The sequence below is a fragment of the Corythoichthys intestinalis genome, chromosome 17 (assembly GCF_030265065.1).
Source record: "Corythoichthys intestinalis isolate RoL2023-P3 chromosome 17, ASM3026506v1, whole genome shotgun sequence".
Lineage (NCBI taxonomy): Eukaryota > Metazoa > Chordata > Actinopteri > Syngnathiformes > Syngnathidae > Corythoichthys > Corythoichthys intestinalis.
Window position 1 is genome coordinate 34,115,923 of NC_080411.1, and position 26,758 is coordinate 34,142,680.

General features: G+C 41.3%; 1 protein-coding gene across 8 annotated transcripts in view; it reads left to right on the forward strand.

Annotated features, from left to right (window-relative positions):
• The window catches only part of rgs3a (regulator of G protein signaling 3a), a 196,483-nt gene that overhangs the window by 126,360 nt on the left and 43,365 nt on the right, over positions 1–26,758 (forward strand). Inside the window, exon 12 of one of the 8 annotated variants that reach the window (XM_057819525.1) lies at positions 45–21,596. The exons of the other annotated variants lie outside the window; for them this stretch is intronic. Within the exon in view, the coding sequence (XP_057675508.1) occupies positions 45–59 (15 nt within the window). The 3' untranslated portion in view covers positions 60–21,596. Of the gene's footprint in view, positions 1–44; positions 21,597–26,758 lie in introns of those variants that run through there. 8 annotated transcript variants of the gene reach the window in all.

Genomic DNA, 26,758 nt, shown 5'->3' on the forward strand with positions numbered 1-26,758 from the left:
TTTTTCCACCTGCTTTTACTGTATATACATATCCTCTGTGTTAGGTCGTCAAACAATGAGCAGAGTGAGTGATGATGAGACCAATCAGACCAGACTTGCTAGGGAGAGTCACACCAGTGATGACTCATGGATCTTCGAGTACAAACCGGAGACCAATCGCCCGAGCCTTCAGTTGAAGAGTCCGACGGCTCCAAAAACAAAGAAAGCAAGACATGGTACTCCAGAGTCAAGTTACATTGATGGTATTCATCAATGTCAGGGCCATCGTTCTTGTCACGTGGTCTGAAGATCAACTGTCTACAAAGAAATTCGGACGTTTCCTTCAGAGACTAGTTTCAGCAGGACAACTTGTGGCAGTTTCACCAAGTCTGCTATGCCTTCGCACAGTGCCCTGAGCAACGTTCCTTCTCACCGTGCCTGGCTTCAGAAGATCCTGCAGGAATCATTCCAATAGATGGCCGGGAATTTTCGTTAGCCTCCTCAAAGGGAAAACTTGCAGTTTGGATTAGAAATCTATCTTTTGTGACACCAGTCCTTGAATTTTTCTCACCTCATGCTGACATAGGACCCTTCACATTTTAAGCTTTCAAGTACAGTCATAAACTCATTCTATCGTTAACTCACTGGCTGCCATTGACGGTAGTAGATGCCCAATCCAGTAATAAACAACAGTGGTATGAAAAAGTATCTGAACCTTTTGGAATTTCTCACATTTCTGCACAAAATGACCATCAAATGTGATCTGATCTTTGTCAAAATCACACAGATGAAAAAAACAGACAAACATTTATAGGTTTTCATATTTGAATGAGGATAGCATGCAAACAATGACAGAAGGAGGAAAAAAAGGTAAGTGAACCCTATGCCTAAGGAGACTTAAAGAGAAATTGGAACACAAACAACTTAACAATTTAAAGTCAGGTGTGAGCCCAATCACTGATGAGTGGTTAAAAGCTGCCCTGTCCAGTATAAAACAAAGTAAGAATTGGTAAGAATTGTCTTGATGAGAAGCATTGTCTGATGTGCATCATGACTCGGTCAAAAGAGCTGTCTGAGGACCTGCGATCAAGGATTGTTGATTTGTATAAAGCTGGGAAAGGATACAAAACCATCTATCTCTAAAAGTCTTGATGTTCATCAATGGACAGTCAAAGACGTTATCTACAAATTGAGAGAGTTCGCACTGTTGCTTCACTTCCAAAGAGTGGCCGTCAACCAAAGAAAATGTCAAGCGTTCAGCGCAGAATAATCAGAAAGGTAAAAAAGAACCGTTGAGTGTCTGCTAAAGACTTACAGAAATCACTGGCACAGTCCAATATGTCTGGCCAAGAATGGTGTCCACGGAGGAAGCCGCTGCTGTCTAAAAAAAAAACAAAAAAACATTGTTGCTCGTTTAATGTTCGCAAAAAGGCACTTGGACCTTCCACAAAAGTTTTGGCTAAATATTTTGTGGACTGATGATATCAAAGTTGAATTGTTTGGGAGTAACACACAACGTCATGTGTGGAGAAAAAAATGGAACATCTCACCAACATTAACACCTCATCCCCACCGTGATGCATAGTGGAGGAAGCATTGTGATTTGGGGCTGTTTTGCTGCCTCGGGGCCTAGACAACTTGCAATCATTAATGGAAGAATGAATTCAAAAGTTCATCAGGATGTTTTACAGGAAAACCTGAGGCTGTCTGTCACAGTTGAAGCTAAAAAGAGGATGGATGCTGCAACAAGAAACACAGAGGTAAATCAACTTCAGAATGGTTTTAGAAGAACTAAAGACGGATCTGCAGCTCCAGGAAGCGTCTAGTTGAAGTTATTGCTGCCAAAGGGGGAGCCACAAAATATTAAATGTGATAGTTCACTTACTTATTTTCCCCCTTCTGTCATTGTTTCCATACTATCCTATAAATGTTTGGGTGGTTTTAGTTAAAGCACTGTTTTTTCATCTTTGTGATTTTGACAACTCAAAGAGTTAATATAAGTAGTTAAGCACAGTTTTTAGGTACAAAGAATATGTAATGTTAAATGCACTTGAAATTAAGGAATAAAACCTGCAGTTTGTAGTGAAAACTTAATACTTATTGAGTTCCACTTTTTTTTCTTTAAATGATTCTTATGACAACGTCATAAGACCTGTCATGAGTATGAATGAATGCAGTAAATTATGTCAATTTTCACATTTGACATTGTTTTAACTGTATTTGAGTTAGGATAAGGACACTTAATGACATCTGTATTAAGTATTCATTCATGTTTGTGATTACGACAGTGTTATGACACTGTTTTAAGAAGCATTAAACTAAAGTGTCACTCTAAAATTGCTATATGACAATGTTTGCTACGATGGTGGTACGTAGAGATCTACTGTATATCTTGTTTTTAGGTAGTATTCTTTCTGAATAATTTGAGATTCACTGACATAACGCATACAAGTAGTGTGTACACACATAACTAAACAAACATGCTTACACACATGTAACTAAACATAAACAGTACATTGTAGTTGTAGCAAAGGATTGTGGATGTAATGTACTTCCTGAGCTCTTTCCATCTGCTGAACTAAGCATATGAGCATGACCTTCTGCTCACCCTAATTTTCAGTCAAAGTTTTGCTCCGTAAATTCAGGCAAGGCTGCGTGACTACATCCTTGTGCTCCTGCAATCACAGGGATGCGTCATTGACATAATGCCTTCCAGAGCCATATGTAGCTGAAGCACAAGTGCACAGACAAGTCATGAACTTAGTTTAACCTTTAATGTATATCAAAATCCCACTGGGCATAACCCATACGACCACACATACACTCTGGAGTACACATTGAACCCTCGTTTACTACAACAATGTTGAAAATGTCAAAGAGGTAATCATTTTCCCAGCATTTTCGTTTCATCTGTCATCACTGATGCTGTGTATTTGCTCCAGTTGGCCTTCTCTGTATTCTATAAAAAGAGTGACATCAAGTGGTAAAAGGCTGCAAGTGCACGTTAGATGTTAAATACACCCCACACTAGAAAACATGATGACATCATTAAATTTACTTATGTAATACTTTCATGAATCTTTTATAGACATTTAACAATTAAAAAAGGCACTTTAAATCATAATCTGGGCTCAGTTGTTTATAGATAAGTTTTTTTTCATCCATACTTACTCATGACTTTGGTTCCAACATGACAGGGTTGCTGCAACTCATTTGGGTGCCCTAATTTGAAAAGTCCCAAATAATTCAGAAGTCTTTTAACCATGTTTTTATTAATGACCACTGAACAAAATACACCACTGGGCGGCACAGTGGAAGAGTGGTAAGAACGTCCACCTCACAGTTCTGAGAGCAAGGGTTCAATCCTGTGCTCTGATATTCTAGTGTGTATTTGCATGTTCTCCCCGTGCCTGCATGGGTTTTATCCGGGGTCTCCGTTTTCCTCCCACATCCCAAAAACATGCATCACAGGCTGATTGACCTTTTCAAATTGACCCTAGGTATGAGTGAGTACATGACTGGTTGTGCCCTACGATTGGCTGGCAACCAATAAAGGGTGTACACCGCCTGATGTCCATTAGCTGGGATAGGCTCCAGCACCCCCACGTCCCTCGTTAGGATAAGCGACTTGGAAAATGAATGGATGGATGAATGAATGTAATTTAATCCCTCTGTTTTGAATTTAAATTACTTGATTAGTTATGATTGAATGTTCATTCGCTGCCACTTCAAATGGATTGGATGTCTCTCGCCATCAATTGTAGCCAATGAGTTAATTCACCACAATAAGGACGGGACTCCCTTCAGCCTGCATTGTGCAAAGGTTAGCTTAGCATAGATAGCGCATCACCCTGTTGAGGACACTCAAAATCTTTTAGAGTTCTCAAGGGCTGGGTCTGGTTCTGCTCTCGCAGCTGGGCTGTCAGCACATTCGACAACCTTAAATGGCATGGAGATTGTACATATGTGATTGTGCGCGGTTCCTCCCACAAGGCCTGACACGATTGGTCCTGGCCCCGTGAGGCCAGCTGGACCACCCCATTGGCGTCATGGGGACAGCTCCTTCGAGGAGTAAGTTTCCACTATTTAATGTCATCTGTAAGACTTGCACACATACATCCTGTGACAGATAGTAAATGCGTGTGTACTGTATTTATTAGTACGCATGGCAACCTGCAGTTTGTTCATCCATGGTGCTGTGAGATGCTTTTACTTGGCCTTTAGGAAGAAGAACAATCCTTAGAACAAATATATTGTGTTTGTACCTGTTGTACATATGTACATTTGGTCTAACAATTTTTTCATGACTGTGGTTGTAGTCTTAATGGTAGGATTATTCTTGACGGAAATGTGGCACTCAAAATATTAACACAAAAGAAGTACCGTAATTTTCGCACTATAAGGCGCATCTGACTATAAGCCGCCACCCACCATATTTGACACGAAAACGACATTTGTTCATAGATAAGCCTCACTGGACTAAAGGCCCCAGCTGTCCTCACTGTATTATAGGATATTTACACCAAAAGATATTAAGACTTTATTTGACAGCGGAATCATACGACTTTGAACCAATTGGCCGCAAAGCTTCATTGGTTGAAGAAGCTTCATTTGGCCAATACTGCTCCCTTGGGGGAGACAGTCAATCTCTGCTGCCACCTGCTGTCAACACTGCTGTTGTCCAACATGCCTCCTAGCATGCACTGCTGCACTACAGATGTAAATAACAATGAAAATTCTTGTTCTATGCTAATTATTTCTTCAGTTACTGTTCAAGTTGTTTCATTAATTGCTAGATATTGTATTTTGCAACACTTTATTTGACAGTGGTGCCATAAGACTGTCATTAGACAATCATAATTAAGACATGACACTGTCATGAGCGTTAATGAATGCTTATAACAGGTCATTGAGTGTTATCCGGCAAATGATCTCACTTTTGAATGGATGTAAAAGATCTGAGCTGGACATAAATGGAGTTAGTTACATAATTTGCCGGATGACACTTAATGACATCTGTCATAAGCATTCAGTAATGCCCATGATAGTGTCATGTCATAACTATAACGGTCCTATGACGCCGCTGTAAGTGTTACCTCTTAACCCAAATAAATCTACAAATAAACTGCACTGGACTATAAGCCACAGGATTCAAAATGAAGGGAAAAAATCGCGGCTTACAGTTCGAAAATTACGCTAATAAACTAGTAATAACACTGATCGACAATTTTTTTTCATTTTCTGTTGCATGATGTATTTTTTTAACGTGTTTGTCTTTTTGTAATGACTAACTCGCACATAAAGTCCTGTGCTTAAACAACATTTTTTTTCTTCCCTTTAATGAATATGCTGTAAGTTTAGGTTGGACACATCTTCATGCAGCTTGTAAACATTTTGTTTATGTGCTGTAAAACGATTGTTTGAAATGCATGTAAATACTTGTCAGATGTGCTGTGCAAACTGTCACAGTGTTTTTGCCGCCAAGGTCGTTAAGGGCGGCTTACATTCCCTACCGTTGTGTCAAGGGTCCACGCGTGTGGGTGGAAGAAAAGTGGGCATCCTGTAAGTTACGTTTGCTAAGTTAGGTACAGCGTGGGCATGACACAGAATGAGTGTTTGTTGAGTAACACATTTAACTCATTCACTCTAAAAAAAAATCCACTGGCTCTACTTTAAAAAATTGTTGTAACAATTTGCATTTAATTTTTTAAGTAAATTCAACTAAGCAATGATTAAGTACTTCCCTTATAAATTTTCTAACTGGACTAACTCAATTAGTATAGTTGAACCATCATTATTTATTGTCCTCCACAAGCTTTATTGTGATAGAACCAACTCAATTTTTATAGCATTAATAAGAAATAAAACTACTTCATTTAGGTTGCTATAACTCCTTCATTTTAATTTCTCAACTCAAAAGTTGATGCAAAATGGTACTTAAATTTATTGAGTAAGAGCAACTCATTCATTTTCCATGCTGCTTTTTCATCACGAGGGTCGCGGAGGTGCTTGGAGACTATCTCAGCTAACTATGGGCAGTAGGCAGGGGACACCCTGAGCTGGTTGCCAGCCAATCGCAGGGCACAAGGAGACATACAACCATTCAGGCCCACTCATACCTACAGACAATTTAGAGTGCTCAATCAGCCTACCATGCATGTTTTTGGAAACCGACGCAGGCACGGGGAGAACATGCAAACTCCACACAGGAAGGCCGAAGCCTGGGATTGAACCCTTGATCTCAGAACTGTGAGGCGGACGGGCTAACCACTCAGCCACCGTGCCGCCTAAGAGTAACTTGTTTTTCTAAAATAAATTGGACATGGCAACTCCAGTTTTATTTGGAAAAATATATATATTTCAAAACTCAAAAGAATGGACAAAATGAAAGTGCAGAGCAAAACCAATATAAACATCCTACACATTGTCAACAGTTCACTTCAGGTGCAGGTATAAACGAAAAGTGTACTTCCAGTACTTTGATACACAGATATGGCACAACAACACACAGTGCAAAACAAGTGTACAACAAAATGTTTGCAAATGTACAAACAATATAGGGTGATTGAAAAGTAACTCCTGTTTTAAGATAATTTATTTAAATGTTGTAAACATTTTTGTAATTTTTTGAGGATGCTGCTTGATGTATGGTAATGAAATCTGTTTTCATTTTCTTTCTGACTGCAAATATTGTAAGGCAGAAAATGGCCAATTCTTTTCCCGTGGTAATATGCACATGTGATGGGAATTTAGGAAGTTGCACCAACTTAATAATGGAATAGAAATTAAATTTCACTCACTTAATCTTTCCCTTTGTTACGTGAAAGCAGAAAAGCTTATTCCAAAACAATATACTTTTAAGTTAATACGTCTTTCTTAATATTTAATTTAGATTAACTCCATAAAAGAAGTTATCAACTTAATAAAACAATGAATAGTAAAAAAAAAAGTCATTTTTATGTTGAAATAGCTCATGTTTTCAAGTCATACCAACTAGCCTCATGAATCATTTTTTAGAGTGTTGGCTGCCATTGATGGCGAAAGACGTATAATCCAAATTCAATTGCTGTTGTTGGTTTTTTTTTCTGCCAAAAAGGAAATTTAGTAACCAGCTATTCAACAGACCATTCAACAACCATGAAACAGAGTTTGTTTTTTTGTGGAGGTATTACTTCGTATATGGGGGCTGACCATACAAATATAGGGAGGGAAAAAGATTATTTTTAAGACAGAAGTTTTGTGCTTTTTTTACATTACTTGTATACACTAATGAACAGTTTTTTAAAACTAGTTTTAAGCTCTTTTGATTTGTAATTTGTAGTTGTTTTGCACTCCTCAGTCACCGTAAAGAATAAATATTAAAATGCTACAAACAAAAATTATTATATTATTGACAATATGTGACTTCAAATAACAGTCAGAGTCATTCATTTACTCAAATGGAGACATTTGCACATTAGTTTTTCCACACACGTCAGGTCCACAACTTCAAACTCAATGGTAGCCACAGTTTCCCAAAGCTGCATTAAAGCTACCTACTCCTATGTGCCAAGTGCTTATGGAAACTATTTTGTCCCCTCAAACAAAATTAGCATTGAACCAAATGTACATTTGGGGTTGAGCAGTGCCTTCTCTACTCTTTGAAGACAAATGTGTTGTTCCAACACACAGTATGCGCCCCGCAGTTAACCTCTGCACGTCACGTGGCTACACGTGAGCGGAGCTAAAAATAGACATTTGCTTCCATTTAATTGAAAGTTTATGGAAACACTTGATTTATCATCTGGTGGTTAGTGTAATTGTTGTTTGGTCTGGATGGGAATTAAAAAAAAAAAAAAAAAAGAGTCAGTATTCTGTATTTGTCTGTAACTGAATGTTCCCTGGACAGTCAATTGATCATTTGAATTACAAGAGTCACCCGTTGTTTATGTTCAAGACCAGCATGGGACAAAAGTTCAAATCGATGTGGGACAGCACAAAAATACTGAATGTGAATAGGTAAATATTTAGGCACATGAACAAACTTACGGATAGTCAACACGATGTCCCGTGAGCTGTCTATTGGCAAAACTGGAACAAACTCGATTGCAGTACTTTGCCATGTATGGTGTTGAATCTCAAAGCTTGCTCTAAATTGAAACACCAACTGTCATTTTTAATAAACATCTCAAGTGTGCTCTCACTCTGATGTTAGAACCTTCCTGGAAGCTGAAATTGGACGAGTACATTTATTTAAATGTATTTACACTTGCCATTATTTTTGGTAGAGATGTTCTCGATCCGATCACGTGATCGGAAATTGGGCCGATAGGGCCATTTTTCAGAGGACTGGAATCAAGTGAAAAAGATTGGGTCGTTAATTAAAAAATATATATATATATATATATAAGTGTAACGGGTACACAGAAAGTGTATCCGTTGTAGCACGTGGAAACCTCCCCGCCGATATGTATATATGAATATCCATTATAAAAAATAATTAATAAATATAGAAATGATAAAAATAGACTAGAATTTACAATTTCTGAAGAAATTACGATGGCGCCTGCTGTAGTAGATACAAATCTATTAGAGCTCTTCCTGTTGATTTGAAGAGATTTCGCGGACACTTCCTGTTGATATTTTGACGTACATGGCCATCAATGGCATCGACATGCTTGGGCGCCAATTGAATGTCATTGGGCTGTAATAGTAAGTGTATGGGCGAAAATCAAAACTACTCATTTTTCTGCCATTGAAAATGAATGGGAAATTTAGACGTACATGGCCGTCAATGTCATGAATGTGCATGGCCGTCAATGTCATGGATGTGCATGGCTGTCAATGGTATCGATTTACTTAGGCACTAGTTGAATGCTAATGGGCTGTAATGGTAGGTTTTTGGTCAAAAACCACAACCACACTGTTTTTTCTGCCATTGAAAATGAATGGGGAATTTGGACGGACATGGCTGTCAATGGCACTGACTTACATGGGCCCCAGTTGAATGTCAATGGGCTGTAATGGGAAGCGGTCAAAAATCACAACCACCTATGTTTTCCTGCCATTGAAAAAGATGGGAAATGTTTGACATTAGAAATGAATGGAACGATGTACATGCCTGTCAATGGCATCCCCATTAGAAATGAATGGACAAGTTTTGGCAAATTTTGAGGGAACAGTAAGTTTTTGGCAAATTCTGTATACAACTTTTAAGCCTCTTAGCGTCCTGAAATTTTTGAAAGTTTCATACTCTGCAACACTCTCGGAAAAAGTGGAAGAGGAAGTACTGAAAACAGTACATTACTGTAAAATGTTTGGAACTTTTGTTTAAAAAAAAAATCAACCCCCCAACAAACCCAAGCTTTTTTTGTATCGGATTGGGACTTAGTATCAGCATTCTCGACATTAGGTGACTCTGACTCGGGTGCAAAAATATGCGATCGTGACATTCCTAATTTTTGGTGTTGTGAACTATTTCCGTGCCACTGAAATGTGGCATCAAAATCATCCTTTTGCGGCAAATTGAAATGAGTTTTTCACCAGTAGATGTCCAATCCAAACGTGCTGAGGGTTTGGCAGCGAATGAACATTTTTACTGTATATTAGGGATGGATATCTCAGCGTTAGCTCACAATAACTAAATAGTTCATTGTCTCATGACTTAATATAGCTTAATATCACTTTAATATGACAATACATTCAACATAAAAGTATGCCGATTACTTTTTACTTTTTAGTTCATTACTATACAGAATGCAATTAATCGTTAATAATCTCCCAGTTAATATATTTTTACCTGTGCATTAACTCATTGTCCCATGACAATACAGTAAGTGTGTCAAACACTTATGAATTCATGATAATCCAAAATGTGATTAATCGCTATTAAACTCACAGATAATTATTTTCATTGTCTCCCATTAACGGCAATAGACTTGTGGGCCGTTTGAAAAGTGGAGAATTTGTTCATTGAAATTGAAAAAAGCCACATGATCGGACATCTCTCAGAGTTAAAGTGCCTGTGACACAAAATAAAATCTTAAATAGCATTATTATTTGAATTAAAATCATATTTTGAGATGAAAAGACTATATACAACAATTTGGCAAAGCGCAGATGACGAGAAATGAGTCTTTTAATCTGCCGTTTAGCCCCGCCTTTCATTACAGCGCTCTAGCGCCTCCATCTGGGTGATGACATCGGAAGAGTAACCATTTCAGCTGATTTAGAATTCAGCCCATTGCGGGGGAAGATTCAGAACGAGGAAAATGCAACAGAGAGCAGCAAAATGTCGTTGTTGTAATCTGTCTACTCCAATATTTTTAACAGGATATTCTTTTTTATCCAGGTATTTCTCCCCAATTGCTAAATAAACGGTATGGTCATGACAAATAATAATCTTGTACTAAATGGAAATTGAAATATTAAAAATGCATTTATTCAGTACGACAGGGCTAAAGTGCTGCAAAATGGTCAAAACTGCCGACTTCTTAAACCTTCCGAGCAGTATTTTATGCCAATGGATTTAGTCCGGCTTTTGTCATTTCCCTGCCCCGGCTTCAGAGAGGGAGGAAAAAGTGTAAACAAAACAGAAGAAGTGAGTGCTAGGCGACATGCAAACCCGAACCAAGTGGCTTTTCGAAGTCTTTTCCTTGCCTTTCGAACACGAAAATTCACACAAAACTACCCTGACTCATGTCACACACAGTGGCAGGGTTGATTGTCTTCACTGATAGGCCAGCCTCCAGCGGCGAGCAAGTTTCGGCTCGTCGTTCTGCTGCGGCCCCGGCAGGCAGGCGGTGCTCGTCACCGGGGACGCTGTGGGGAATGAATGCCAAAAATGGCGCATTCTCAGTGGACAAACCAGCTGACGTCGGAGCGCGTGGCTGCCCGAGCCCAAGCCGAGTTTAGAGCTTTCTAGGCGGGCATGTGAAGAGGGCTGTGGGGGGGGGTCGAAGTCTTGACGCTATCGAAAACCAGAGACGAGAGCGGGGGGCTCCCCGGGGCTGCTCGAGCACAGGCACTCATCGGCCGGCAACCATGGTGTGCGACAAGCCGCCGGTCGTCGGCCAAGTGGCCTTCTCGGTGGACAGAGAATATGGTCACCCACAAAATGCAAGCCACCTCCTTATTAAAACGCTTTCCATGATCGCAGTATTCGACATAACATAAAACATGTATCTCACTCACTTAGCCATCCGTCCAACGGTCTATTGATTGTCGGACTTCACGTGAACAGGATCTTTTGGAAATCCAAAAAGCCTCACACCACTCTCCCTGGTGCAGCAACAAAAGCCTACAGCACATTGGGCTGGCGTGACGCAAAAAATAAACGAATTAATCTGCGAAATCGGCAGAATCCGCGGTCCTTCTGCATACGATAGTAATGGCTGTATTGTGACGATGATTAGTCCACTGACGTTACATTCGCCTTCTTCCTCAATAAAATTGAATAAATATATCAATCGCTTCCACACACATCTAACTTCCAAGTGGTCCATTTCATTCAGGAGCATAAAATAGTGCGTGTAGTATGAAATAACCATTTTTTTGAGTCACAGGCACTTCAAGTAAAACAGTCCAAATGGATTGGACGTCTAGCGCTGTCAGTCAATGAGTGCCCTATAATATGTTAATGCTTTACATCTGATCCCGTTTCGCTTTCCCGGAATAGTACTGGATCATCTAAGATTCCAGAGCCTTGTTTGTGCTGAGTGTTGAGATTATGCTAAAGCATACTTAATCCCTTTGCTCTGTGCCTCTGATTTGTAATTATGCTCAAATATATGATGACACAATCCGTTTACATTGGATTTACTGTCGGGGTTATGATCCATGCATTCTATGGCACTTATGTATTATTAAGACAATAATTAGTTAAATTCGGGTCAGGGCAAGTTCAAACTGACAGAACTGGTGGATTTAAAATATTCCCGCAAAGGTCAAGCACCTTTATTTTACGGGATGGCATCAGTCAGTTCCGGGACTGGAGTGGGTAACCTGATCATTTGTTTAAGGAGCTCGGAGAAGTGACGCACAAGCGTTTTACATCCTGTGACACGCAGGAAGCAGCCATCTCCTGAGCGTGTCGGAATAACAGTAGACACTCACGTACTGTACGGTGGACACACACACACACACACACACATACTGTCCGCAAATTTGCAGACAATGCACCTTTTGTTCGTGTGTTCATTATGTGGCTTGGTGATGGAATGAGTCAGTATCCTGTTAATGGGTCGCTCAGATATTAAATCATTGGATGAAAATTGACAGTAATAGATGTCCAATTTGAACTCGGAGGGCTGGGAAGTTCGTATATTCGCTGCCCACTGCCACCCTCCCAGTTCAAATGAATTGGACATCTAAAAGTGAATAAGTACTTTAACTGCAAAAAAAACAAAATGGGAAAAAAATAATACGAAAAATGGAAAAAGTGAAAAATAGAAGTACTGCAGAAGAGTTGGAGAAAAAAAAGTAAATAATATACAGTCATCCCTTGTTTTTCGCGGTTAATGGGGACCAGAACATATTTTTTTCACTTTTTTCCCCAAAGTATAAAAAAAATATATATATAATATACTGGTCCCTCTAAAAAAAAATTAGCATATTGTGATAAAGTTCATTATTTTTTGTAATGTGCTGTTAAACATTAGACTTTCATATATTTTAGATTCATTACACACAACTGAAGTATTGTGAAGATATTGTGAAGAGAAAGTTGAGAGACACTAGAACCAACACTGTGGACGATCTTAAGGCCGCTATCCAAGCATCCTGGGCCTCCATAACACCTCAGCAGTGCCACAGTCTGATTGCCTCCATGCCACGCCTCATTGAAGCAGTCATTTCTGCAAAAGGATTCCCGACGAAGTATTGAGTGCATAGCTGATATAATTAATTAAAGGTTGACTTTTTTTGTATCAAAAAAACACTTTTTTGGTATTGGTTGAATTAAATATGCAACTTTTTTGAGATTACGGTTTTGAGTAATCAACCAGGCTGGGAGTTTTTAAAAGCCTCAGGAATCTTTCACAGGGGTTTTGAGTCAATTCGTTGATTCAGATGATGAGGTTAGTAGCTTCTTTAGACTACCTTTTCATGATATGCTATTTTTTTAGGTAGGGATTTTTGTTTTTCCTTGACTTTTTTGCCTAAGCCATCAATATTAAAACAATAAAAGGCTTGAACTACTTCATTTGTGTGTAATGAATCTAAAATATATGAAAGTCTAATGTTTAACAGCACATTACAAAAAATAATGAACTTTATCACAATATGCAAATGTTTTGAGAAGGACAGTATGTATATTTTAATAAATTATAATAAATGGTTTTTAAGCACTTCAAATGTAATAGTTATGTTTTAAACATGTTACTGTCCCACCGAAATATTCTTAAACAAGAATAAATTACTGTAGTAGAAAAATGCTTGACTTTATTAAATGCTTCTGTTACTTCCCTTTGCTGTGACATGTGGAAATTACAAATGACTCAGGATCACTTTTAACATGTGGCGTTTATTGCCGCGAACACAACACATACGGCTGCCTCGAACATCACCACACACACACATCCATTCCAGCGCACGCGTCCATATCCCCCCGCCCGAGCATGCGCACGCAGGGCCTGTCTGTCCCAAGGCAGCACTCGCAACACTTCAACCCTAACCCTGAGTCTACTCAAATCCTCTCGCCTACACACAATGAATTGCCAGAGCAATTGTTTAACAATGATTGACACATGCGACGCTTCTGAAGCTTGTGACTCTGGCAAGATCAAGCACAAACATCTGTCAACATCGTTAATGTTACGTTTCTGGGTGAGCGGGGGACCCAGATGCAGAGAGGAAGGCAAGGTGGCAGAGTTAACAATTGTTTATTGCAGAATATAAAGATGGTCTGTGTCCAAAAAGTCAGGCGGCAGTTGTTGGGTGACCAGGCAAGTTGTCAAGGCAGGCGAGTAACATAGAATCTGTAAGCAAGGCAGAGTGAGTAGAATATCAGAAATACTTGGAAAAAAGCAAATGCTAGCGTCACAAACTCGTCAAGTAGAGTAGTTGATCTGGCGATGAAGTGATGCCAGGGACTGGCTTAAGTAGGCTGCTAATGATGATCGACTGCACCTGGTCCCAGGCTCACCCATCTGCCCAATCCTGCAATCAAGACACACACGCACGCACACACACACAAACAGGGAGGAGGAGCAGGGCTCAGGAGACTGAGGCCCTAACAGTACCCCCCCTCCTACGGGCGCCACTTGGCGCACCAGCCAGCCGACCAGGGTTCTGACGGTGAAAGTCACGGATAAGGGACCGACACAGCACATGGCGGGCGGGGACCCAGCTGCGCTCCTCAGGCCCGTAACCCTCCCAGTCCACCAAGTACTGGAGGCCCCGACCTCGTCGGCGGACGTCCAGCAGCCTCCGGACAGTGAAGGCGGGATGCCCATCGATGAGCCGGGGAGGAGGAGGAGCTGGCACCGAAGGAGACAGCGGACTGGATGAGACTGGCTTTATTTGGGACACATGGAATGTGGGGTGGACTCGAAGAGAGGCAGGAAGCTTGAGGCGGACAGCGCTTGGGTTTACGATTGCCACGATTTCGTACGGGCCCACAAAACGCGGCGACAGTTTTCTGGACTCCACTTTGAGGGGGAGGTTACGGGCACTGAGCCAGACCTGCTGTCCGACGTTGTAGGTGGGCGCAGGCGTGCGGCGGCGATCGGCCTGCGCTTTGGAGCTTGAGGCTGCGCGGAGCAGGGCCGTGCGGGCAGTCTTCCAGACCTTGGCACACTTGCGCATGTGGGCTTGTACTGATGGAACAGCACATTCCGTCTCCTGCGACGGAAACAGGGGGGGCTGGTAACCTAATGAACATTGAAAGGGGGACAAACCAGAGGAAGCGCTTGGCAGCGTGTTGTGCGCATACTCGACCCAGGCAAGATGTGAGCACCAGGAAGAGGGATGCGTGCTGGTCATACAGCGCAGGGCTGACTCCAGTTGTTGGTTGGCTCGTTCTGCTTGCCCGTTAGTCTGTGGGTGGTATCCGGAAGACAGACTGATCTTGACGCCCAGGGCTGCACAGAAAGCCCTCCAGACTTGGGAGATGAACTGGGGACCACGGTCAGACACAATGTCAGCAGGGATTCCATGAAGACGAAAGACGTTGTTGACCAGCAGGTTTGCCGTCTCCTTAGCAGATGGGAGTTTGGGTAATGCAAGGAAATGAGCAGTCTTTGAGAAACGGTCTATGACTGTGAGTATGACTGTATTACCCTTAGATGGCGGGAGACCAGTGACGAAGTCAAGAGCAATGTGCGACCATGGGCGGCCAGGAACAGGAAGTGGTTGAAGAAGACCGGAACTGGGCTTGGTGGAGGTCTTATTACGGGCGCAGACCGTGCAAGCTGCCACAAAGGCTTTTGTGTCCCCTTCCATGGACGGCCACCAGAATCGCCGTCTGATAAAGGCCAGTGTTCTACGCACACCAGGATGGCATGTCAGGGGTGTGGAGTGCCCCCACTCCAGCACCTGGGCCCGGACAGAATCAGGCACAAACAAACGGTTCTTGGGGCCTCCCCCTGGATCTGCTTGTTGCGCTTGGGCCCGCTTGACCACCGACTCGATCTCCCAATTGAGAGATGCCACAAAACAGGAAGGGGATAGAATGGGTTTGGGTTCTGGTCTTTCACCATCGGGTGCGAACTGGCGGGACAGTGCGTCAGGCTTGATGTTCTGAGACCCTGGACGGTAAGAGAGAGTGAAGGAGAAGCGGTCGAAGAAGAGAGCCCACCTTGCCTGCCTGGAGTTCAGTCTCTTGGCCGACCGAATGTACTCCAGGTTTCGATGGTCTGTCCAGACGACAAATGGGTGCTCTGCCCCTTCGAGGAAGTGGCGCCACTCCTCCAAAGCAAGCTTCACTGCCAAGAGCTCCTTGTCGCCAATGCTGTAATTGCGCTCTGCCGCCGATAGCCTGCGGGAAAAGAATGCGCATGGGTGTACCTTGCTATCCTCCGAGCGCTGGGAAAGCACAGCTCCCACTCCTAGATCTGAAGCGTCCACCTCGACAATGAACTGGCGTGTTAGGTCAGGGTGACAAAGGATGGGTGCAGAACTGAACCGCCTCTTGAGATCACTGAATGCTGCTTCCGCTGCAGCAGTCCACTTGAATGGTACTGACGGAGAGGTGAGGCCTGTGAGGGGGGCAGCAACCCGGCTGTAGTCCCTGATGAATCGCCGGAGGAAGTTCGCAAATCCCAAGAAGCGCTGCAGGGCCTTCCGTGAGGCTGGTCGGGGCCAATCAGTGACAGCTGTCACTTTGGCGGGGTCCATTTTCAATTCTCCCTTAGCGACGACAAAGCCAAGGAACGTGGTATGAGCGACATGAAATTCGCACTTCTCGGGTTTGACGTAGAGTTGGTTTTCAAGTAGCCTTTGGAGCACCTGCCGAACATGACCTACGTGTGCTGTGAGGGAATCTGAAAAAATAAGAATGTCGTCCAGGTAAACAAACACAAATACGCCTATCATGTCCCGCAGGACGTCGTTGACAAGGCACTGGAAGACGGCAGGCGCATTAGTCAAACCAAAGGGCATCACCAAATACTCGTAGTGGCCACGATGAGTGTTGAAGGCCGTCTTCCATTCGTCCCCCTCACGGATGCGGACCAGATGGTAGGCTTGGCGTAGGTCGAGCTTCGTGAAGACTGTGGCACCATGAAGGGAAGCAAAGGCAGAGTCGATAAGAGGAAGTGGGTACCTGTTTTTGACTGTTATGCTGTTAAGGCCTCTATAGTCAACACAAGGTCGCAGGGTCTTGTCCTTCTTGCCTACAAAGAAAAAGCCAGCCCCCACCGGCGAAGAAGATGGACGGATTACACCAGCAGCCAAAGATTCCGAGATGTATTCCTCCATAGCTTGCCGTTCCTGGCGCGAGATGTTGAACAGCCGTCCACTGGGAAGAGGCGCCCCAGGCTTCAAGTCGATGGTGCAGTCATAGGGCCTATGAGGTGGTAGCGACTTGGCACGGCTTTTGCTGAAAACGGGAGCAAGATCGTGATAACAGGCTGGAACAAGGGACAGATCTACCTGCTCTGGAGCTGGTTGTGCAACAGTGACCACGGCGGCAGATCCCAGGCAGTTACTGAGGCAAAAGTCGCTCCAAGCCGATACGCTGCCCCCCCTCCAATCGATATTGGGGTTGTGGGTCTTAAGCCAAGGCAGGCCGAGAACTAAGGGCACTTGAAGATTCTCAAAAACATAAAACTTTATTACTTCTCTGTGGTTTCCCGAGAGCACTAAGGATAAGGGGGCAGTCTCCTGAGTCACACAATATAACAGGTCGCCATTGAGGGCTCGGGCCTTGATCGGGGTTTTTAGGGGCAGTAGAGTGATCCCCATCTGGTCGACCAGGGCACGGTCAATTAGATTATCGTCTGCACCAGAATCAACAAGGGCATATAACGGGATAGACTGTTCTCTCCAACAAAGCATGGCAGAAAGCTTTAAACGTGCGATTGTTATGGTTTGATCATGACTCACCGGGCTGTTCTTGTTGGAGAGTGGAGTGGCCCTCCTCCCTGACCGCACAGGGCAGTTGATGACAAAATGGTTTTCACCCCCACAGTAAAGGCACAAATTGGCACACCGCCGGCGCTCCCTCTCCTCAGTGGAAAGCCGGGCACGTCCCAACTGCATTGGCTCAGGCCCTGCGCTAGGGCGTAGAGTAGACGGGGAGCCGTGCCCTCCATGGAATGAAGGTGTGAGTGGGACATGTGGCTGGGTGGACGAGAAAGCCAGTGGTCCCAGATGTCTCAAACGTTCCCTGTGGCGCTCACGGAGACGACAATCTAGCCGGATGGAAAGGTCAACGAGCTGGTCGAGGTCAGCAGGCTCATCCCGGGCGGCCAACTCATCCTTAATTGAGTCGTTAAGGGCACCCCGGAAGATCTCCTGGAGTGCCACATTGTTGAAGCGACTCTCGGCGGCAAGCGTCCTAAAGCGGATTGCAAATTCTGCTACGCTGTCTGTGCCTTGCTGGAGCGACATGAGGCGCTTCGCTGCCTCCCTGCCGCGCACTGGGTGATCAAACACCTTTTTCATTTCCTCCGTAAAGGCGTGATAGGAGGAGCAGGCAGGAGAGCACCCCTCCCATGTCGCTGTAGCCCATTCTAGCGCGGCACCACGAAGGCAGCCAATGAGGTATGCTATTTTGGCATCTTCAGAAGCGTACGTGTGGGGCTGCTGCGTGAAAACGAGTGCACATTGAACCAAAAAGGCTCGACAAGTCCCCAAGTCTCCGTGATAAGGAGCAGGTGCCGGGACAAACGGCTCTCTGGAGGTAAAAGGGGCTGTGTAAAGCGACTCCGGAGCAGGTGGCACCTGCTTAAAGGCTTGAGGGGAGGAGAGCCCAGCCTGGAGTCGAGCCAGGGTTTCGGCAAATTCACTTAACTGTCTCGACAGGGCGGAGATTGCCTCACCGTGTAGCTCCAGAAGGACGTCCTGGGCAGCTGCTTGGCGGTGAAGCGGTTCGGTCTCTGCTGGGTCCATATTACGGCCAGATCAAGCTGTTACGTTTCTGGGTGAGCGGGGGACCCAGATGCAGAGAGGAAGGCAAGGTGGCAGAGTTAACAATTGTTTATTGCAGAATATAAAGATGGTCTGTGTCCAAAAAGTCAGGCGGCAGTTGTTGGGTGACCAGGCAAGTTGTCAAGGCAGGCGAGTAACATAGAATCTGTAAGCAAGGCAGAGTGAGTAGAATATCAGAAATACTTGGAAAAAAGCAAATGCTAGCGTCACAAACTCGTCAAGTAGAGTAGTTGATCTGGCGATGAAGTGATGCCAGGGACTGGCTTAAGTAGGCTGCTAATGATGATCGACTGCACCTGGTCCCAGGCTCACCCATCTGCCCAATCCTGCAATCAAGACACACACGCACGCACACACACACAAACAGGGAGGAGGAGCAGGGCTCAGGAGACTGAGGCCCTAACAGTTAACTTCAATAGCAACTCCACTGCAGTGCCGCAGCAGGGAGAGGGAGGGAGGGCGCGAGAGTGAGACTTTGCGATTGCCTGTGCTCATCTGTTTTTTTAAATTGAAAAAAAAATCTGCGATGTACTGAGGGCGCGATGTTTGAAACGCGAAGTAGTTTAAAAAGTAATTTAAAAAATTGTTTAAAAAATTTTTTTAAACCGCAAAAAAAAGTGAAAAATTCAAAACGTGTGTAAGATGCTGAAACCACGAAAGATTAAAAAAAAAAAAAAAACTGCAAAAGAAATTTGAGATAACAAAGCCAAAGAAGGTGGAACGATTGATGAAAAACAGCAAAAAATTAAGAAATAAAAAAATAAAAAATAAAAATGAACCGTGGGCCCCAAATGACCCGCAGGCCAGGCTTTGGATAGCCCTGATGTCATTGAATAAGACCTTTATAAAAAACAAAATCTTCTGTTATAATCTTCATGATCTCCAGGAGATTATTCCAGACAGCAAGTTAATAAAAATCCAAATTCATACTCATACTTGGATTCCATTGACAGCAGATAGACATCCAATCCATTTGAAGTGTGAGGGTTGGCAGCGAATGAACTTTGTTGACATTCATTCATTCATTCATTCATTCATTCATTCGTTCGTTCTACTGATGACATTTCCAATTCACAGCACAATGATTGCATTCCACACGAATGAACGTCTGAAAGAATGAATTATCATGATGTATTTTTACCCCTGAAAGTGTGTATGGGTGTGTACCCAAATACTTCAACTGTTTATTTTCCCCTCAATTTTCCCTTTATTTGGAATAGTTGCACAACCGTTTCCTGTGGCAGACAATGAAAGGCGATTATGCAATCAAACACACCGGGAGTGCTCTCACAGGGCTGAAAACATTCAAGGTGGAGGGTGATATTTTTGCTTGATGATCCCTCCCGTGTGTCTTCTTATTTACATAATGACTGTTAGTTTGTGTTTTCTCAATCTCGTAAAAAAGCCCAACAGAGAGCAAACGTTTCCTTACCTCTAGAGCTTGTCGAGGTCACCACGCTAGTGTGTTCATTTGTTTGTTGAGCTTTAGAACAGGCGCACTATAAAGTTTCAGAACCTCACAGCGTATGAGCAAAATAATATTTTTGCAGTTAGCAGGAGACACATTTTTAAAATACCTTTTTCCTCTGGTGGGTCTGCCAAGTACACGGATGAACAAAAGTAGTTCTAATATTTAAATCACCAAACAATGATTGTTACATATGTAGAGCAGTTGTTCCAACACATCTTAACTCTTTTGGTTGTTTAGATTTAGCGAGGTCGAGAATGTTTCCTTGAGCGGCATCTAAAATATTTTTTTTTGTTGATTGATCTTATTGTTGCAGGCTGCGAAGGAAGAATGTAAATTTGTCGCAGCACTAATTTCTCTCTTCACAGTTGGCTTTAATGAGGACTCAAATTGAGAAAACGTGTTTGGCTTTACACGTGCACAATTTGCATTTGCCCACACGTTTTCTCTTTCACAGCCAGGTGTGCGTATGCATGTGTTTGAACTATTATCTGCGACACCTAACAGTGTGTCAACATCTGCTGTGAGCGCCTTGGAGGGGGGGGGGGCTCTCAGTCCCTGAGTGAGCTTTTGCAGGTTCTGTTTTTTTGGCAAATCTGCACGCATGAGCTATTTTTAGGAACGATTTACACTTTTTTGTATGCTTCAGTGGTCAAGAAGTGTTATGTGTCGTCTGCGTTAAGTGTTTGCGTAGCGGTTCTGTTTTGTATTGGGGCCCAGGCGAGCTTTTCTAAACAAAAAGCAGAGAACACTGTTTATTGATTCGGGTGGCTTTCATATATGGAATCACAGGAGTCCCAAAATAAATAAATAAATGAATGAAAAAATAAATAAATGAAAATAGAAAAGTATATTTTGTCATTGATTTTAACTTTTTGCCAATGGAAATCACAAACAAACAAAAAAAAAACATTGACAATTTTTATCATTGACTTTTGCCTTTTTTCATTGAAAAACACAAAAAAAAATATTTGCCTTTTCTGTTTCACTTGTCATTGTCTTTGCCTGTGCTTTTAGCGAAAGGACTGGTCTGTCAATCAAATGAAATTGGGAGGGGCTTTCCGGTATTACTTTACAATAAGGGTCCCTTAATTAACATTAGTTAATGCATTTTTAGACAATAACTCATGTTTAAGTAACATGACAATAATTCATTTAATCCCTTATCTAACATTTATTACTATATAAATTAACATGAGTTAATGCATTAGTTAATGCATTTTAAGACAATAACTAATGTTTCAGTAACATTACAATAATTAATATAATTGCTTATCTAACATTTATTAATATATTAATTAACACGAGTTAATGTATTGGTTAATGGATAACCAGACATTTACTAATTGTTTGGTAAAATTAAAAATATATATAGGCCTATATAGGTTTAGGGTTTAGTGTTAGGGTTTGTTCATTTAAGCATTTATAATTTCTTAGTTAAGGGACTCATGTGCTACACTTTAGTATAAGGGTCCAAAAAGCATTCAGTAATGGTTAATAAAGGTTAAGGGGGGGGAACTTAAGCATTTATAATTTGTAAATTAAGGGATACGTGTGCTACACTTTACAATAAGGGTCCAAAAAACCTTCAGTTATGGTTAATTAAGGTTAAGTAATACTTATGAGATATGTTCACGTGAAATAATACCATACTTAAGGTTAGGTTATAATATATAATATATATTAATACATCACTTAACATTAATCACATATACATTAGTGCATTCATAAATAGTTATTAATGTATACTGGTACTAGTAAGTGATTGTTATTTTAAAATGAGAAACACTGCTCTGTGAGTCCTTGGGTGCTGCTAACCTACCCTTAAGTATGGTATTATTTCACGTGAATGTACCTCATAAGTATTACTTAACCTTAATTAACCATTACTGAATGTTTTTTGGCAGGGCCGTTCCTGACCAATTTTTCACCACATACTGTATGTTTACACACTCACACTGAAAAAGCACGTTATCTCTTTGTAATTTATTATATAAAAAAAGACAACGAACAAGTGCAGAAATTAAAAGAAAAATGCTGTAATAACTATTCAAAAGCACCAATGAAAACACTTAAAAAACAAATACATTAAATAAATTACAATTGTTAGTACAATATGATTAACACCCACCCACACAAACCTATATAAAGACACACAGAACACTTTAAAATGCAGTCCCCCCGACTTATAACCAGGGGTGAAAGTGGTTAGAATTTCTTGCTGGAACTCCCTGAATTGAAGGTCACCACGGAGCCAGAATTTTTAAAATGTATTTATCCATTTATTTTTAGGGTTGGGGTGGAGGGGGGGTTGGGGTTCAAAACTACTGAAATGCAATGATAACTGTTTTGGTCAGTTACTTCTGCAACACATACAAAAACTGATTTTCATTCAATTTTTATTTTCCCTCATTTCCTCACATACTAAATGCCAAATCTCAAGAACATAGGTTGTATATTTAAATTGAAGATAATGTAAACGTTTACTTTTTGTTGTGTTTTTTAATAGTAAAGATAAAAGTGACAACAAATGACTTATATCATGCAGAGTGAAATGGAATATATTTTTAAGCTCGCGCAAACATTGATTTTTTTTTTTAATCATAAGGAAATGAATAAGTAGCCTAACATAAATGAACAGATATAAGTCCAAAGTGCACATTGACAGCTAAGATGTTCTGAACATCACCATCAGAGCAAATAAAACTAAATATGATAAATAAGCCACCTTAACTCTTTCCTTGCTCTTAAAGATTTCTGTTGCATTGGCCTTTTTTTTTTTTTTTTTTGCTGTTTCAGAAAACATGCACATTTGAACCAATCAGAGCTAACTTACTCTGGTGATCACATGTCAGTATGTCAGCCAATTGAACGGATAAATGAGTCCAGGCGTTTTGCTTTGCTGCGTGCATTCGCACATTGACGTGACTCATCGTCGTCAGACTCAGATACCTGCAGCAGCTGGGGAAACCTCCATGCCGTCCGTGGAAAAAAATCAATAATATATATTGGTGGAAACGGTTTACGCTACACAAGCACTTTATTATGCTTGTTGTTAACACTTGTGTATGTACAGTAAATCTGATGTTGGTAGATTGTTTTCATCTTAGAGATGAAATGCATGTGTGGCAGCTTGGCATTTTTTTTTTTTACATGGCGTTTTGACAGTTGCCGTCATATTTTCAGAATCAAAGCACCGTATACTGGAACAGCGTTCCAGCCCTGAATCTTATACCGTAACTGCGTTCAGGCCCTGAATCCTATACCGGAACTGCGTTCCAGCCCTGAATCTTATACCGAAACTGCGTTCCTGACTGTTCCAGCCCACTTTCACCCCTGCTTATAACCTTACTCACCTTGTCTTCACTGATGCAAAAGCCTCTATTGCACTTTCGTATGACAGTTGTTTTGGAAGGTGCACTTCTTTCCTGGACTTGGTGGGCTTGGACTTGGTGCTGATGTGGATAAGTTCGCTGTAAAAGATGGCCCAGGATGTACAGAGGTAGAAAGAAAATATTTCAGAAGAGCATCTACAAAGAGAAGAAAGTGGAATGTTACATTATATTAGTCAAATAGCTGTTGATTGTGAAACCAGCATGACATAACCATAATATCGCCTAATATCTTGCAGCCTACTGTATCAGTCTATTGGATCCAGCCACTATCTTTGATGGGCGTAGTTAAAAGAAAATAAATTCTTGAATCACGGCAACTACACAGGACTATCCAATAATAATAAATTAAATAATATATGATAGCAAAAAAAAAAAAAAAAAATTGAATATGTTTTTACATGAATGTGATCGCCATTTTAATGAATTAATGACACATTTAATAACAAATATTTGCATTTAAATCCGTGGCACTTTTAGTCCCCAATACCACAGAACTTTGAAATTATTTATTCCATATTTAAAGGTGTATTTATTGAATTAACCTTGGCACTTTTAGGAAAGGCAAATTTATTTGAAAAGCACAATTTAACACAAGGTAAAAGTGGTTCAGATCACATGAAAATAAGCAAGACAATTGTAGTCTCCCATACACTTTGTCCAAATTTCTCTAAAATTGGAGGGGGAGTAAATTTAACTGAAACTATTCCACGGCTGGCTGAATACTGAAAATATTTCTAAAACAACAGCCTGGCTAATGATACAGTATAATTTTGCTTTAGCACTAAGGCATATAAGAATATAAATCATCACAACAAACCTCAGTTTTTCTTCACGTCTTTGCTGTCTTCTTTTTCTTCTGACCCGAAGGGCTTTTGTCTTTTCAAGTTGACTTGTCAACGTAACGTCGCTCAATTGCAGAGGCTAAAAATAGCACCTTCAAGTAGCTCGCTGGTCTGCTGGGTGGTGAGACTAGGGTCCGTGGTGAAATTATCGCATCACAGGAAAAAGTGAAACGGGCTGAAGGCACACTAGAAAAATGATTTCGTTATTATTTAAAGACTTATTATGAACAGTTTTGTTGTTCTTTTGTTTTATATAATTTTTTGAATACTGCTTTCATCAAATATTATTTGAATATTTTTCTTGACGCCGGTGCGCCCTTAGGCGGTTGCTTAAATTGCCTTATGGGTGGCACGGGTCTGTTTTTTGGACCCTTATTGTAAAGTGTAGCACATGTGTCCCTTAACTAAGAAATTATAAATGCTTAAGTCTCTCCCCCCTACCACCCCCCCCCCCACCCCCCTTAACCTTTATTAACCATTACTGAATGCTTTTAGGACCCTTATACTAAAGTGTAGCACATGTGTCCCTTAACTAAGAAATTAAAAAATGCTAAGTTAACAAAGCCTAAACCCTAACCCTATATAGGCCTATAAATATGTTTAATTTTACCAAACCATTAGTAACTGTCTGGTCATGCATTAACTCATGTTAATTAATATATTAATAAATGTTAGATAAGCAATTGTTTTAATCATTGTAATGTTACTTAAACATGAGTTATTATCTAAAAATGCATTAACTAATGTTAATAAAGGGACTGTTATTGTAAAGTGTTCACGGCGTTCTAAACAAGAATAGTAGTTTATAGTTGATTGCTCCAAGTACACCTGAAGGAAAGTCATGTCTCGGAGCGACGGGGGGGGGGGGGTATCTGTATCGCGTGCGATTTTTGATTCATCATTTATATATTGAGAGATATGGAAAAATCCTTATCACAACTGCATAGAGAAACAGCTGACAGGCTGGATGGGTCGCCTCAGCCATCAAATTTAATGCCGTCGATAACTAACCCTTTCCTGTTTGGAAAGCCCCTCCCAACGCCATTTGATTGACAGACCATTTCTTTCAGTAAAAGCAAACGCAAAAACTAAAGCAAAGACGATGACAAGCGAAATAGAAAAGGCAAAGGCAAAGAAAAAAATTGTAATTGTTTTTTTCGTTTGGGATTTTTTAATAACAAAAAGTAAAAGTCAATGACGAAATGTACTTCTATAATATACTTCCATGTTTTTATATACAGTATTTTTTTTTATTTATTCATTTATTTTGTTTTAATTTTGGCACTCCTGTGATTCCATATCCATAAGCCCTTTTCACATACGCCGAAACATCGCTAAAATCCCGGGATTTAAATGGGCTGCCCCTGCATGTAAAAGCAATTTTCCAGTTCGGCTGACCCGGAGATTACGCGGACATTTCACGGGTCGCGTCTTCGTATAATGTCCAGGAAAGTCCCGGGACGAGGCGTATGTGAAAGCAAGCGTTAACTTCCTGGGACGTAAATATCATGGCGGGCCGATCGTCACTTCCTCTTACTTCGCAGTTAGACCAAAAGCGGTAAACAAACATCGCAATGATCAACATAGCAAGTTGGAAATAGCTAAATTAAACTGAAAACATAACTAAATTAAATTGCTACTGGAGAGTCCATCTCTGGAAACGTGTGGTTTATTTTGTTGCCGATGTTAGGGTTGGTACCTCAAAGCAGAAAACAACGTAGGGAAGCTTTCTAGGGTTTATTAAATACAAACAAAAGTACATGCAATCGCAGAAAAGGGGGAATAACACAATGGGTCAATAATATTAACCAAAGTGGTAGGCAGAGAGCTGATAAAACAACAAAACAAATACATTCAAATACCAGCACAACGTAGGGGATTTCAAAAACAAAGGCAGCAAAGGTGTCGAATGGCACCCAGCAAGTTAATATCTCAGCACCCTTCTCTTGGATCGCCTGGGCTTAAATACAGTCTTGATAAACTTGAATTGGCAGCAGTTACGACGTCGGGAATGCTACCACAAACGGTTCTGTAAAAAAACACGATTTGACCAACATTGTGTCAGCCGATGCTGACCAAAAATCACGTAATGTCCAGGTTATAAAAGCGCCAGTGAGCAACACAGGACAAGTCTGTTAAAGTTTCCAACTCGAGTCATTGCTAGGATACCTCTACTTGCATGAAAGCAATGACGCGAGTAAACACCGCGGGAATTTACCGTTCACCTATGTTTGTGAAAGGAGCTATACAGCCTATATATACCCAGCTCTGCCCCAAATACAGTTGTCAAGACTAGAGATTTCAATATTATTAAGTAGCCGATAATATCGGCAGATAAAAGCATTTTAAAACGATATCGGATAATATCAACTTAAGTTTTACATTATCAGTTTTACAATACATGCATACAATACAGTTTACAACATACAATTTAATATATAAAATACATAACAATACCGCATATACATATCGGTTTGATATCAGTATCCGATTTTTTTAGTTCT